We start from the raw sequence: 15807 nt of genomic DNA, 5'->3' as shown, positions 1-15807 counted from the left end.
CGTCCACGATTATGTCAGCTTTCATGATAGAGGCCGTAGTCGATTTTGGAGCAAAAATTTTAAATTAATAGATTTAGTCGTTGAAATTATACACGTTTTGTTACGTAATATCTAAATAACAAGTATTGGTTTCTATTAGCACGTCTTCTCATCTTGCCTTTTAATAATGAGGTCGCAAGCGTGCGTCACCGGTAATATATGAAAAGAAGGGGCAGTTTTTAAAAATTCATCAAAAATTTATGGTGGTAAATTATACAAATTGATGTATAAGAATAGTTTCAACAAATGTTGTAGATTGTTTAAGTATCAAAATTACGTTGAAATTAAGTCGATTTTCAGAGAAATTGTCACTTGTTTTGAAGTAATTTCTGGAGAAAATTGATTTCGTCTAACTTTCATTTACACTACTTCAAAGTCATAATAATAAAAATGTAGTCTGATAAACGTCAAGTACAGGATATGTGTAATACAAAATTACCATGTTTAGCCGTCCAAACTTTACGAAATTTACAAATAACAAAATCAGTGCTTTACGCGCGTTTACCTAAACGTCCATCAGAAAAGCAAACATTACTAATTTAGTGAGTCTGTTTTCAAAAAATTGATCTGATAAAAGGTAAGATAAGAAGATGCGCTAATAGAAACCAGTACTTGTTATTTCAATTAGGTAACAAAAGGTGAACAATTTCACCGACTAAATCTATCAATTTTACATTTTTGCGACTAAAATAGACACCGGCCTCTTAATAAGTTTTTGGTTTGGACTTATACTACTCTTTGGCCAGGATTACACTTGTAAGTTTTACTTACGTAAGTAGGGACCAAGCTATTTGCTAGAATGAGATAACTGTGTCCCTACTTACGTAGCTAATCAGCGAAATCGACTCCACACTCGCATAGTCTAGTGGGTTATGATTTTCTACAAAGAAAAATAAATATAGTGTGTCAAAGGACTGTCTCATTTCAAACATAGACAGGGAGACTCATACTATATTTGTGTTACTTAAAAAAATGAGTAGAGATAAACCAAGAAAAGTGCAACGATAATTAATAATAATAAGTGTTATTTATACGTCATAATTTCATAGAAGTTTGACGTTTAAAATAACACATGCACTGCGTGTGCTATCAAAATCGTTGCAGACTTTTCTTGGTCTAACTCTATAGTTTTTTTTGTTCTCATTTACTGCCAATTTGGTTTGACCAATTATAACGAAATTTGCTCGCGTCTGCGGTAGTCTACAATTAAAAAAAAAAACAATACGACATGGCGTCTCACCCAAATGTCAAAACTGTCACTGTTTGACAAGAGTCGTGTGTGCGACGCGATTCATTATTTGCAATTTATTAAATTAATTAAACCAGTATAAGCAAGATAATCATCACCGAATAGTGTTATTATTATTTTTAAGTTAAGGAACCAATAATTCGCCAAGATGCCGCGAATTATGATAAAAGGCGGCGTTTGGCGCAACACCGAGGTTTGTTTAATTCCGATATTTCTTCGGGTTATCATTACTTGTATTTGATAAGGAGTTTTATAACGAGTGAGACTTTATTTTAGGATGAAATCCTGAAAGCGGCTGTTATGAAATATGGCAAAAACCAGTGGTCTCGTATCGCTTCGCTTCTTCACCGCAAGTCAGCTAAACAGTGCAAGGCCCGTTGGTACGAATGGTTGGACCCGAGCATCAAGAAGACGGAATGGTCGCGCGAGGAGGACGAGAAGTTGCTGCACCTGGCCAAGCTGATGCCGACGCAGTGGCGGACTATTGCTCCTATTATTGGTCGCACTGCAGCTCAGTGCTTGGAAAGATATGAATATTTACTGTAAGTATGATACATTATACATTTTATTCCTGTAAATATGTATTTATCGGATAAATCTATCCTAACATGCAATTTTTATATTTATTTCGCATATGGTTAGAAGATAATCAATAATTTTAATTACCAAACCAAAAACAGATTGTGACAAACTTGTACTCATTGTTGTCTCTGGACGCTTAAATTACTTTTTTTAACAATATAGAAAAAAAAAAAGTATTTCTTCTACACCATTGTAAAATATCCAACTTATAGGGACCAGGCTCAAAAGAAGGAGGAGGGTGAGGACATGGGAGATGATCCCCGCAAGCTGAAGCCGGGTGAAATTGACCCCAATCCTGAAACTAAACCAGCCAGACCTGACCCTAAAGACATGGATGAAGATGGTGAGAATAAATAACTATTTAAATTTATATTCTCATTAGGAGGATCTACACAGAACGAGCCACCTTGTGACGAAATTGCCACAGTGCCTTCGAAAAAGCAAACGCACTTGCCGCCACATTGCCTCAAGCAGGGTGCGTCTCCACAGACTGCTGCTTCTTTTTCTCTCCTCTTTAATTTTTTCTCTTTGTTAACCCCTTTTGTCTAAGGACCTCATATATTAACATCGCAAATATATATTTTATAATCAGATCTTATAATAAACAAATAATTAGAATCATGTAAGTATCAATCATTTCCCAGCCTTCCCTAGTTTTTGCATCGGTCTATACTAAACTTTTTTTTTAGAACTGGAAATGCTATCAGAGGCCCGTGCGCGTCTTGCCAACACACAAGGCAAAAAGGCTAAAAGAAAAGCAAGAGAAAAACAGTTGGAGGAAGCAAGACGGCTTGCTGCACTGCAGAAACGGAGAGAATTAAGCGCTGCTGGTATTGCTGTGCCTATGAGGTAAGCCAACATTGTTCTCTCTTCAAATGATGAATTTAAAATCCAAAGTGATTACAGAAACTACAACATAAGCTTTTGTATGATAAAAACAAATTAGCAAACACGTGTTCCCGCCAATATATTTTTGTTGTTCTTTTTGTTTTCCGTAAGCCCCACGATCCTTCCCGTAGTACTAAGAGCCGGTACAGATGGACTGCAACTTGTATGGAAACTGCACGCCAACGTTGCAGTTGGCGTGCAGTCAGGCGTGCAGTTCCGATACAAATTGCAGTTGGGTTGCAGTTTGTCTGTCTCGGCCATTATTAATTCAATGTAATATAAATCATTTTTAATCAGGCGCGGCTTCCTCTAAGGAGCGCTTGTGCAGTGCACTCCCATAAAATTATAGTGCCTAATTAATATATTACTCTTTAAGATCTATCGTACAAAAGTCAATACCAATTAAATAATTACCTTTATTCATTATAAGTTTATAGACGGCCTATACTACTCGGCCTACTCCTATAATTTCATAGGAATCATAGGTAACGCGCGAAGCGGAGCGCTTTGGATTGCGCTCCTATGAAAAAGATTTAGTACATAAAATCAATAGGAAATTCAATGAGAGCGAAAGAGAAGTTTCGCTACAGTTCCGCACGTGAAACAGAAGATTTTCTATGAAGAAAGAGGTAAAATTGGAGCGGCGCTCCGTAGCCCGTTTGACCTTGCGCCCTCTCGTCGAATGCGCGCGCATTGTGTGCGCCATATTGTCACTTGTTTGTAAACAGACCTTAGTTAGTAGTCAATTTTAAAGTACGCGCGTGAATGGAATTTTGGCATTTTTTTATTATAAATAATTAACCAAGAGTTTAAGCAGTAAGTGCACATAATTTGTTTGTTGTGAGGTGTTTAAAATGAATGAATTTAACGGGAGAATGTGAAAAAAGTTTACAAAATCGACTCGAGTTCAATATAAAAGGAAAACCTTGAACTTTCGTAACAATGTTCGTCAAAAACAAAAACTTATATGTCATTAAATAAGATCAATATGAAAAAACACCGTGGTTGTGTTATGTCGCTGTGATAAAAGTAACTAGGTGTTTTAGTTTATCGTGTTACCTACCTAAGTACATGTATGTACCTAAGTATATGTCTTGTTTGGAGCGGGCGCGGGCGGGCCGGGCGACGGCTGTGCGGTGAGTTTGCTTGGACCGAAACCGATGTGTTAACAATTTAGCACATATTTCCATAAAATTTGAAAACAACATTCACAACCTAGAATCCATTTGTAAAATGAACTGCAGTTAGCGTCTATCGGTCGTCAAGATATTCGTAATAGCGAAATTCTATAAGAGAGTTCAATGACCGTATTTTGTGTCGGTTAATTCAATGTGTAGTTTTTTACTGTGATAGTGAACACCCATAATATAGAATCACCAGCCGCCGCTGTTTTTAATAGAAACAGTTGCGTTTCTTATGTTTAGTTCGATTTGAAGACTAAAGACTGCCAATGTTTTTGTGTGGTGGTCCTTATGAGGTTATATCAGACATTGGAGTGCTTTGCCTGCCTTGTTTTGCAAAAAAAAGCCTTTTATTTCTGGTTATTTTACATAAAACAAAGTATTAGCAAAACCTAGCCTAGTAATAAAAAAAGCATACCAGAACCCTCTAATGAGGTATAGGCGTCTTCCAAAGTTTCGATCTCTCTTGCTCTTGGGCCTCCCATACCCAGTTTGCCCCCGCCACCCACTACTATGTCGTCAGCCCAGTGTGCCAATGGCCATCTTCGTTTTCTTTTCCTGTCTGGACCTTTCCAGGCTGGCACTTGGTCCATCTCTCGTCTTGGAGTCTGGATACGTGGCCAGCCCATCTCCATTTTTGTTTCTGGGCCTGGCTTAGTGCGTCTATAACCTTGGTCTTTTTTCTGAATTGGAGACCCTATGTAAGTATGCAAGAAGGGAGATACACCACTTTTTCCACTTTAAAATTCCTTCTTATTCTAATCCAGGCGCAAGAAAAAGCGTGGCGTCGACTACAACTCAGAGATTCCGTTCGAGAAGCGGCCAGCAGCTGGTTTCTTCGACACATCCACAGAGGTAGTTGACCCCATGGCGCCTGACTTCTCGCGCCTTCGGCAACAGCATCTCGATGGGGAGCTGCTCTCGGAGAAAGAAGAGGTAACTTTACGCTTTTGACAAAGAGAAGGGTATTGTGACTGTTGATTTTAGACAGAATTGTATAATTATGTAATTTTGGCTTCTTTTGGGAGTTTTACTGTTCTTTGTTTTTAGTAATATATTGATATACTATTGAAATTTACTATGCAACTTGATTTTTGTGGAATAAAGCTTACATTTTTCAAGAGAATTGCGCTACTAAAAAAGTAAACCAAATTAACTACCTCGGCCAATGGTCTAGGGCAATAAAATGTTAGAATATTTTTTTTCTGGATATCTAAGTACGTTGTAGCAAAATAATGATTGCAACATAAATTTTTGATTCATCGTCATTTTAAGCATGTTATCGCCCACTGCTATTACAAATATTATCTATTACTAGGTATTATTACTAATTTAACACTGACATTGTATTATTTAAAATGAATTTTCTTTATTATTATTTATTTTTAGTAAATGTATTTTTCCTTCCTTTAAACTGTTCCTGACGTAATGTTTTGTGTGGATTTACGAAATAAATTAAATAAATCACGTAATTACAGAAAGAATAGCTTTCTATTGCTAGCTGGTAAAAGTCTAAATGAACTAACGAAAGAGTGTGATATTGACGTTTTTAATAGTAACATCACAACTATAAGACGGATTCTGGCAAACAAATTACTTAAGTGAGCGAGTCGTATGCGATAGCATACTCATAATAATATTATTGTATCGATCGATGTATTTTATTAATAAGTTTTGTTTTTCTTAGCTCAGTATATTAAGAGTATTGTATTGTGGGTGTTTAATAAGTAGGTATTCACATTTAGAAATCAGTATTAGTTGAATATGTTGTAAAATTTTAGTGCTAACCACCAATTATGTGTTAACTTGTTGCTATTGGTGGGAACCTATAATTGGCTTTTTGTTATTTACTTATATAACTATTGTATAATTGATAGCTGTTGGTTTTCCGAAAAATAAATAAATAAATAAATGATTATGATTATCACTTTTTTCATTTGTAGAAAGACAGACGTAAGGACAAGCAGAAGTTAAAGCAGCGCAAGGAAAACGATGTACCGCAAGCCATGTTGCAAGGCGACCAGCCCGCGCGTAAACGCAGCAAGCTTGTTCTGCCGGAGCCGCAGGTCACAGATCAAGTAAGTGAACAATAAATACAAAACTAGTCCAATAAAAAAATATCAGTATTTACGTCTGGTGCTGTATATCTGTCTTGATTAAACATACTTACTTGTGCCACAAACCATAATTAGCGCCGTACAACATGGCGACCCAGACAGGTTACATATTTGTTTTAAGGACATGCAAAAGTGCGTGTGTGAAAGGTACATTTAATTATTATCGGAATGCACGAAGGTTTATCCTTATCGCATTGGGCTGTAGCCGCGCGCGTCAGTTGACGTCTTTGGCGCCTTTGTACTAAACTCATCAATGTTTTATCATCCTCAGGAGCTCCAACAAGTGGTGAAGCTAGGCCGAGCTTCCGAAGCGGCCCGCGAATCAGCCGGCGAAGCAGGCGCTGCCACCGACGCCTTGCTAGCCGATTATGCACTCACCCCGACACCTGCAACTGCCTTGCGTACACCCATGCAGCATCAGGACAGGTAACATAAACCTTCAAGCTTTAGTAATAAAGTCTTAAATTGAATGCACGTAAAATTAAGTCGGGTTTTAGAAGCTGACTGACGCCTTGCTAGCCGATTATGCGCTCACCCCGACGCCTACTACTGATCTGTGTACGCCCAACACTGTACTCGCCACTCGCTACTACGCCCATATCAGGACAGGTATTAACACTGTTCGAATATAAATCTTTTGGCTTCGTCTGTTAGTAGTCTCGATATTTTTTGACGAATAAGTCACTTATAACATGAATTATCTCATCTTAACAGGATCCTAATGGAAGCCCAGAACGTAATGGCTCTAACACACGTGGACACGCCACTCAAGGGCGGGCTGAACACGCCGCTGCAGCAGAGCGACTTCTCCGGCGCCCTTCCCCAGGCACAGGCGCTCGCCACGCCCAACACCGTGCTCGCCACTCCCTTCAGGTACTGAAAAACAGCCAAGTGCTTGTCGGGCTGATCATGTCTAAAACAATTTTTGTGGAAAGTATTTATTAAACTATATTTTCTTGTTTTATTTTTTTTAATTTTCAAGTGAGTTACAGCGGGGAGGAGATATTTTTGGAGTTTCGAAGCGATTATTTTCAAAAGCATTCAGTTAATGAAACACAATTTGAAAAATTGTTTTTAAAGACTTATCAAATGATGTGCCACACGATGGTTTTATTTTATTTTTTGTTGCAGGCATTGAGTCCCCCTAAAAATCAAAATATATTCTTTAATTTCTAAACTAAGTACCTGCTCAAAAACTACTCCTATACTATACAAAATATACCAAAAACTAGGCAGAATTGGTAGATTGAAACTTAACCAATGAAAATTAACGCAAAAGAACGAGCGAGAATCCGACTTTGTTGCAACTTGGGTCTATAAAAAGCAGTCGATTATTCTTTCGCTGGAATATTTGCTCAAACCTTGTTGACTTATCCGAAACATCAACCTGCTAAATCAATTGTTTCTCGAAGATTTGACATTTTCCTTGTGTTATTTCCATGACAGGTCGTCCCGCAGCGAAGTGTCGACGCCGGGCAGCTTCGCGACGCCGGGCCGCGGTCCCACGCCTGCCGGACTCGTTGTGAGTGTCATTGCCATTAACTTAAGTGTTCACAAGATATTAAACGTACCGTCAACCGGGGTGAATAGGGATGGCTGGGGTGAATAAGGACAAAACATAAAATGTGATTTATTTGACAATTTCGTCAAAAATGCCCACACAAATAGTATCATACAAAATTAACTATTATTTTCAATCGAATGATACAATTTGTGTGGGTATTTTTGATGAAATTGTCGGGTTAATCACATTTTAAGGGTTGTCCCTATTCACCCCGGTTGACGGTATCTAATATTATCATCACCATATCAGCCGAAAGCAAAAGTTATCAAAGTTTACACAGTGATTTGGTATTTGCAGACTCCAGGGTTGCGCGACAAATTGAGTATCAATCCCGAAGACAGACTGAGCGCCGGGGACACGCCACAACAAGTCAATCAGTTGCAAAAGCAGGTATGAATCTTAAGTTAAACAAGGACTGGCTTAGTATTTCAGCACCGAACTCCAGATACTTCTTCCCTATTCTGAGCCTGTTCACAGATACTCCAAAGTCGTTTTATTTTTAAGTGCTTAATCTTAATCACTACACCGATACCTAAGGCGACTTGGGGCACGGTCCGAGCCATTCGAGCCAGCTGAGTGTGCCTTTTTAATTTCTTCAATAATATTCGACATAGCAACTCCAGCTCCCAATTATTCCTCCATCACCACCCTACATCCTCATCTTAAACTAAAGACTGCTCCCAAAAGGGATAAAATCCCGATATTTGTTATATTGGAATTGTCATCTTCATATCCTTTTCTGGCCTTTTGCTTTGTGAATTCTATTCGTGACTGGTGTAGAATTTTTCTAACCTAAAAAGTGCTGTTAATTAACTTTTTCTTCTGAAATGCTAGGGTTCCTATGATATGTAGTAAAATATGTAAAATTCGTCGTATAATTCAGTGCATAGTTAGTCAGCTTTAATTCTGGAGGAAAAAAGTTACCACTGCTCTTGAGGTTATAAAATTTCTAATCTGAAAAAAACCGGACAAATGCGAGTCGGACCCGCCCACCGAGGGTTCCGTACTTTTTAGAATTTGTTGTTATAGCGGCAACTAAAATAAAATGAAAATTTCAACTGTCACGTAGCTATCACGGTTTATACAGCCTGGTGACAGACAGACAGACAGATGGACAGTGGAGTCTTAGTAATAGGGTCCCGTTTTTACGCTTTGGGTACGGAACGGACTATACCTACCGGCCTGTCTGTTCACAACACACCACTAATCATAATTCCATCCTCAGCTAAAATCATCAGTGCGCAACGCACTGCAGTCGCTACCCACGCCACGCAACGACTACGAAATCGTGGTCCCGGATCAAGACGATGAGCCCATGGAGGCCGAGGCCGCCGCCGCACGCCTTGAGGACCAAGCCGATGCTGATGCCAGGATGATGCAAGAGCAGGAGGAAATACGTGAGTTTTATACATAACACCATTCTCAGCAGTCATGAGTATGGAACGACTACGAAATCGTGGTCCCGGATCAAGATGATGAGCCCATGGAGTATTTCGATATTTTTTATTTATTTACCGATAGCAGGAGTTTTCATGTCCTAGCAGATGCCTGCAATATGACCGAAATTTCGACGGCCATGTTTTACGAAAACTGTTTTGCTATGCTGCCTCGGGCAAGTAGAAGGGGCGAGAGCCATGGCGTACGTGTCATTGGCAGTAGAATAATTCGGAAACCAGACCCATGGGCTCCGAAGCAGTTGTTTAGAATTCAACCGTGATAAATACCTAATAGATTTACCTAGAAAAGGAACCTACAAATTGTTTAAAGAGCGCTTTAAGAGGACAAGACTAGGCACCAACTCGCGAATTTCTAGAATGGTACGGCTATACAACTCCATCCCTGACTCCCGGAGTATGGACATATTTAATGATTCCGAGATTATTATTATTATTTTTATTTTTTTATTCATTACATTTCACAGCATAACAGTGATCCAAAGCACTGTGAAACCAATAGACATTTCATACACATAGTACACAAATCTAAATTAACATATAACAGAAGAAGGCCGTTCATTCCTCGTCTCGCAGAACCTCAAGCATTCAGAGATAAAATTCTGAAACTCTATTGTCTCGCATCTAAAGTCACAATAGTAGTAATAATAGTAACTATTAAAACTCGTTAACACCATGTTTACATGCGGTAACTACCCCGATGTACTGAAAAGCACTCGAGTATGTCCAGTATACAAGGGAAAAGGGGAAAAAAGCTCCGTGGACAATTATAGACCGATTACTATTGTACCAAATGTATCCAAATTAATAGAATCTGTTTTATCCAACTGTTTAATGCACCACCTTGAGACAAATAACCTACTGACAGACAAACAATTTGCTTACCGAACAAATAGGTCCACCACAACAGCCGCGTATAAAATATACGACTACATAACAACAGCGTTAGATGAAAAAGACAAGGCAGCAGGGGTATTCTGCGATCTGTCAAAAGCGTTCGATGTAATTAATCATGAGCTACTCTTAGAAAAGATAGGGCAGTACGGAGTCAAAAATAACGCTCACAGATTACTTGCATCGTTCCTTAAAAACAGACGGCAGACAGTCCAGGTCAAAATAGAAGGTAAAAACATTAATTCTAAAGCCGGCATGTTGGAACTGGGCATACCACAGGGCTCGTCGCTCGGAAATACCTTATTCTTAATGTTCGTTAATGACCTTCCTACCTCTGTTGCCGAAGGTATGATGGCACTTTTTGCTGATGATACAAACGTGGTGGTGAGGGCGCATACATACCTGCAGCTGGAGCAAATGATTGCAAATACATGCAGCCAACTCCACGAGTGGTTTTCGGCAAACGGCCTCATCCTTAATGTCCAAAAATCAAACGTATTGTTGTTTTCAGCCAGTAGCCAGGTTAACATTCCGCAAATGCAGATTCCGATACCGCGCTGTGACTCATGCAAGTTCCTTGGGTTTACTATTGACGCCGGACTGAAGTGGAAGGGGCACGTTGACAACTTGTGCGAAAGGCTGGGCAGTGCTGTATTCGCACTGCGCAAACTAAAGCCAGTTGTCTCCAGTGACGCATTGCTCCAAATCTATTATGCCTATTTCTTTTCACTTATGTCCTATGGTATCGTTCTGTGGGGCAACTCAACACATTCTGACAGAGTGTTTAAATTGCAAAAGCGAGCCATACGCGTATTAGCAGGTGTAAACTCGAGGTACTCGTGCAAAGACCTTTTTAAAAAATATAGCATTATGACACACTATTCGCTATATGTGTACGAAATCATAATGTTCACACGCCGTAATATAGACAGTTTCAAACGGTCAAATAACTCGTGCAGAATAACCCGCCAGACCGGGCGCCTGCTGCCTGTGCGGCGTAGACTGGCGCTGCTCGACAAATCACCGCGCGTAATCGGCCCTGCATTCTATGAACGCCTACCCGCTAGTCTCAGAAACGAAACCTCTGATGATATTTTTGGACGCCGACTCAAAGAAATGTTATTAACAAAATCGCTGTATTCTGTTAAAGAATACACAAACTTGAAACGCGATTAAAATGTATAATATTTTTTCTATAATAATTTAATCTGACATTGTTATTTTTATGTTCTATTGTTGTTTTTTATTTCTTATTGTTTTAGTTACTTTGTTAATTAGAATTTTATTTTAATTTGACTTTGCAATACTATTATTAATTCTGACATCATATTAACTAGGGTGCCCTAGCAATATATATATTTTGACCGCTTATTTATACTCTGAAGAGATAATTTTTGACATTGTGTTTAGTATAACTATCATTACTTTCTGACATTTTATCTCACTGTATTTGACTTTTAATTTTTTATTTTGTTATGATTTGTTTGTTTTTATTTATTTTTTAATTATTTTACTGAATTATTATTTTATACAATTTGACGATCTTTTTGTGAGTTCATGTTATTTAGATACATTGTGACATTGTTAAATATCATGTAATTCCCAATAAGAAATAAATTAATCTAATCTAATCTAATAGAGGAATTGCCTCTACATTTAATCCCATGGTACTTTATTGTTATTATAAGTGTATGTCTGCATGTCTACATATTTTCTTGTTTATACTTCTCTACCTTAAGTAAATCTAATTGATGCGTGCAAACCAGTCTCCCCTCATGGGCCACCAAATGATGCGTGCACACCAGTCTCCCCGACATGAGCCACCATAATGAAGCTTGCGTAGCCGGGAATTATATACCTACACGTGTGAGCTGTGGTCACCTATAAAAGTGGCTAAGCATCTGTAATGTTAAATATCCTTGTTTCTATGTAATTGTGTAGATGTATTATCCGTGGTGATCCTTAAATAAATAAATAAATGAGACAGAGCAGTGCTTATTCTAGTTTTGAGTTGTCGTTGTTTTCAGGCTTGGCCGCATTCGCTCTCCGTTCGACGGCCGTGAAGCGCGGTCTCGCGCGGCCGGCCGACGTGAACGCGTCCGTGCTGCGCGCGCGCGGCACGGCGCCGCTCACGCACCTGCAGCGCGCCGAGGAACTGCTCAAGGCAGAGATGGTCACCATGCTGCACTATGACGCTCTACACGACCCTCCCTCAGGTATTGTGTTGCTGCTGTTGAATAAGGCTACGCGCGCACTGCGGTGCGTTTTTAAAAACGCAAAGGAAAAAAAACCATGTGTGTCCAGTACGCGCGCAGCGGTGACATATCCGCACGTTTTGCCATTCTAGTCCCAACTCGAGTTAAGAACGGACGTTGAAAATTCGACGACGCGCTAGCCGACGACATAACCGCGCGTGCTGCAGCATCACCGTGTCGCGAGAACAACCGCGTCACTGGATGGCTGCCGGCCGGTATCCGCACGGATTTTATTCCGCAGTGCGCGGATTTATTCAATAGTCCATAGGATGCAGAAAATTCGTGCGGCACCGCACCGCAACCAATCTGCAGCAAACCACAGATTTTAATCCGCATACAGATTATTTTCCGCAGTGCGCGCACTTCAAGGAGGTTGCATACTTCACAGATTTTGCAGGGAAAAAACGCACGGCAGAAATCCGCAGTGCGCGCGTAGCCTAAAGTCGTGTTTTACTTGGAATTCACGTTCAATGCAACGTGGCCTAGCACAGGGGTCGTTGATCCGCATGCGGCTTTTCAGACCTGCTCGCCGCTCTTCAAAACACCTATACGATTACTTGATCTTACAGATTTATTATCGATTTCAGGCGTCGACAAAAAGCGAGCGGTACAGCTGCAAGCATCTCACCTCGCATACTTAGAACAGCACCCATACGAGGAGTTCACCCCTCAAGAGCTCGACGCGGCGAAGGCAGAGTTGCAGAAGGAAATAGAAGTAGTCCGCTCGGGTATGGGACACGGTGACCTCAGTCTCGATGCCTACACACAAGTGTGGGAGGAGTGCTTAGCGCAGGTAAGAACTAACCCTTAACAAATCCATTTTTATGCAGTCAAAAGATCAACGCCACGCTAAGTTGACGCTTTGTGTAGTTTTGATAGTCTCGCCTGTTTCTCTCTCACTCGTCTTTTTTTGTTTAAACTGTTGAGCTGTAAAAAAAATTATAAAAATTCAACCGACAAATAAATTGTGTTAGCCTAAGTATTTTAATGTATAATTTCCAATGCGATGTTTTATTGCTTGTGAATGAAATAAATGAAATGAAATGAAATTTTTCAGTGACGGAAACTGCACCTCACAGAGCCACTAGTTTCCTAGTCTTGATCACAGTTTCTGGTCCCAAATGCTAACATTGGTGAATGTCCACAATTTTGGTACACCAGAAACCTTTCGGGATCGACATAAGTCACAACCAAGAATCGGGCAATAGTATGACCCAGTATTAAAGTCTAACATTGTCTTCGCAGGTTTTATTCTTACCTGGCCAGTACAGATACACGCGCGCCAATCTAGCGAGCAAGAAGGACAGACTCGAGTCGGCGGAGAAAAGACTAGAGCAGAACAGGAACCACATGGCGAAGGAGGCCAAGAAGTGCTCCAAGATGGAGAAGAAACTAAGAGTACTCACAGGTAACGGGTTTGATAATGAGTACACGTTCTATTTTGCTATTTTTTTAGGTTGAAATTTTGCTTCTAGATATTTTTGCCACTTTTTTGTAAAGTTGCTGTCATATGGAGTTAAACATCTACAAATATTGGTTTTGCATAATATTTTAATCATTTTGGCTTTCTATAAATTGTATATATATACAGATGTCAATCACAATGAAAAAATCAACGATGATCACAACTCTGGTCAACGTGGGACTCGAACCCACATCCTTGGAATGCCAGTTGCTTGGATTGGCTTTGTTGTTGTGTTTCTATCTTAACTAGAAGTTTTAGCATCCATACTGTCACTTATGAGAGCTTACTTTATTGACTGTTACTCGGGTGGGGTTAAAAGATAACAAAATGGGGGCCAAACCTACGACACTGCATAGTATTGCAGTGGTTCCAAACAATGTGTGTAAGGACCCCGTTATTCATAGTTTTTTAAGCTTCTATTAGTTAGTATGTTTTGTCTCGTTTAAACAAATATAAATGTCAAAATATCAGATGTATATTAGTTAAAATAGTGTTTATGAGCGTTAATTAATAACCACTTTATTGTTCACAGGTGGATACCAAAGCAGAGCAGCCTCGCTCGTGAAACAGTTCCAAGAGCTGCAAGACCAAATAGAACAGGCAAACCTGGAGCTGTCCACGTTCAAGTTCCTCGCCGAGCAGGAGAAGGCGGCCATTCCGAGGAGGATAGAGGTGATTGGGAATTAATTTATGTTCAATCATCAATACAGATGACTAACCTGCAATCGCATACGGTCTGTCAATGGGCAATTATGTTGCTACATACGTTAGGGTGGTAATGTGCAATTGTGCATTCCGTCTCACTCTCTCATTAAGCAAAATGTGAGACGGAAATTGGTTAAAGGTCCCTTTTTATAGTTTTTCGTAAATAATTCTTAAACGGATTCTCTTAGGGTGTCCTATACCTCCAGTGTCAGTTTGATGTGGTATTTTTGCGACAACCTGTATATCTATTTACTAGGAAATTTTATATAGATTATTTACGCTCAACTTTTTTTTTCAGTCATTGACGGAAGACGTGAACCGCCAAACGGAGCGCGAGAAGCAGCTGCAGAAGCGATACGCGGAGCTGCAGGCCGAAATAGAAGACCTACAGAAAAACAGCCGCCCGCTCAAGGACGTCGACATGAGGGAGATGAAAGACGTCGATATGAGAGAGAAGATGGAAGAATAATCTTGTTGTTAGGGTGTAAACCACAACCACTAGTTAGGTCGTCCTTACACTATGATTGGTAGGCTTCATATGTTATATCAAGATATGAATAGTGAACACTGCTAAAAGATCCACAAGTCAAACCTCATTGCCAGTTCGTATCTAAAAAACCGGACAAGTGCGAGTCGGACTCGCCCACCGAGGGTTCCGTACTTTTTAGTATGTTGTTATAGCGGCAACAGAAATACTTACATCATTTGTGAAAATTTCAACTGTCTAGCTATCACGGTTCATGAGCGTTCACGGTTGATGATACAGCCTGATGACAGTCGGACAGAGGAGTCTTAGTAATAGGGTCCCGTTTTTACCCTTTGGGTAAGGAACCCTAAAAATTACCGATCTATATGAAATAAATCCAAAACAAGTAATGGTGTTATTTTGGGTAGTCAGAGCATGGCATGTGGGCTAACAATTTTGTATAAGAATGGCACATTATATTTCAGTAGGTATATCACTATAAAATTGTCTATACTAGTAATGCTATTTAAATAACAATATTATATTGGTGTCAAAAGATAATTTAAAACGAGATGTGCAGATATTTTTGCAGCTGACGACATTGTTACTTTAGTACCTAATGTTTTGCTGTGCAAATAAATATGTATAATTCAAATCCGTGAAATACAACTGTCATAAATATACACCATTAGTTGTTCAAGAAAATACTGTATTCACAAGTTGACTCTCCCGTTATTATATCAATAAAGAATTTAAAAAAAAACGAAGTTTTATTTTCCCGTCTTTATCAACATGATTACTTATAAATAGTCATAAAATTATCTGCAGAATTATTCGAAATCATTATAACAATTTTCATTATTTACATTATCTTAATTAAACAGTAAGAGGCCCTTTGCCCTCCAGGCCGCGCAGCATGGTTTCCCCTATCACTAAGTCCGTCACTTT

General features: G+C 39.4%; 1 protein-coding gene across 1 annotated transcript; it reads left to right on the top strand.

Moving 5' to 3' along the window:
• Nucleotides 1-1307: 1307 nt before the first annotated feature.
• LOC134743502 (cell division cycle 5-like protein) lies at nucleotides 1308-15594 on the top strand. The gene is made up of 16 exons (XM_063676960.1): nucleotides 1308-1481; nucleotides 1565-1830; nucleotides 2083-2213; nucleotides 2560-2719; nucleotides 4707-4875; nucleotides 5883-6017; nucleotides 6328-6482; nucleotides 6771-6929; nucleotides 7503-7578; nucleotides 7918-8010; nucleotides 8846-9017; nucleotides 11996-12184; nucleotides 12811-13016; nucleotides 13469-13631; nucleotides 14221-14360; nucleotides 14692-15594. Exons 1-16 carry the CDS (start codon nucleotides 1437-1439, stop codon nucleotides 14860-14862), a joined length of 2430 nt encoding a protein of 809 aa, XP_063533030.1. The 5' UTR covers nucleotides 1308-1436; the 3' UTR covers nucleotides 14863-15594.
• The last annotated feature ends 213 nt before the right edge of the window (nucleotides 15595-15807 follow it).

The sequence above is a fragment of the Cydia strobilella genome, chromosome 8, assembly GCF_947568885.1.
Source record: "Cydia strobilella chromosome 8, ilCydStro3.1, whole genome shotgun sequence".
Lineage (NCBI taxonomy): Eukaryota > Metazoa > Arthropoda > Insecta > Lepidoptera > Tortricidae > Cydia > Cydia strobilella.
Note: the sequence above shows the minus strand (reverse complement) of the source record. Positions and strands in the feature narration are given on the sequence as shown.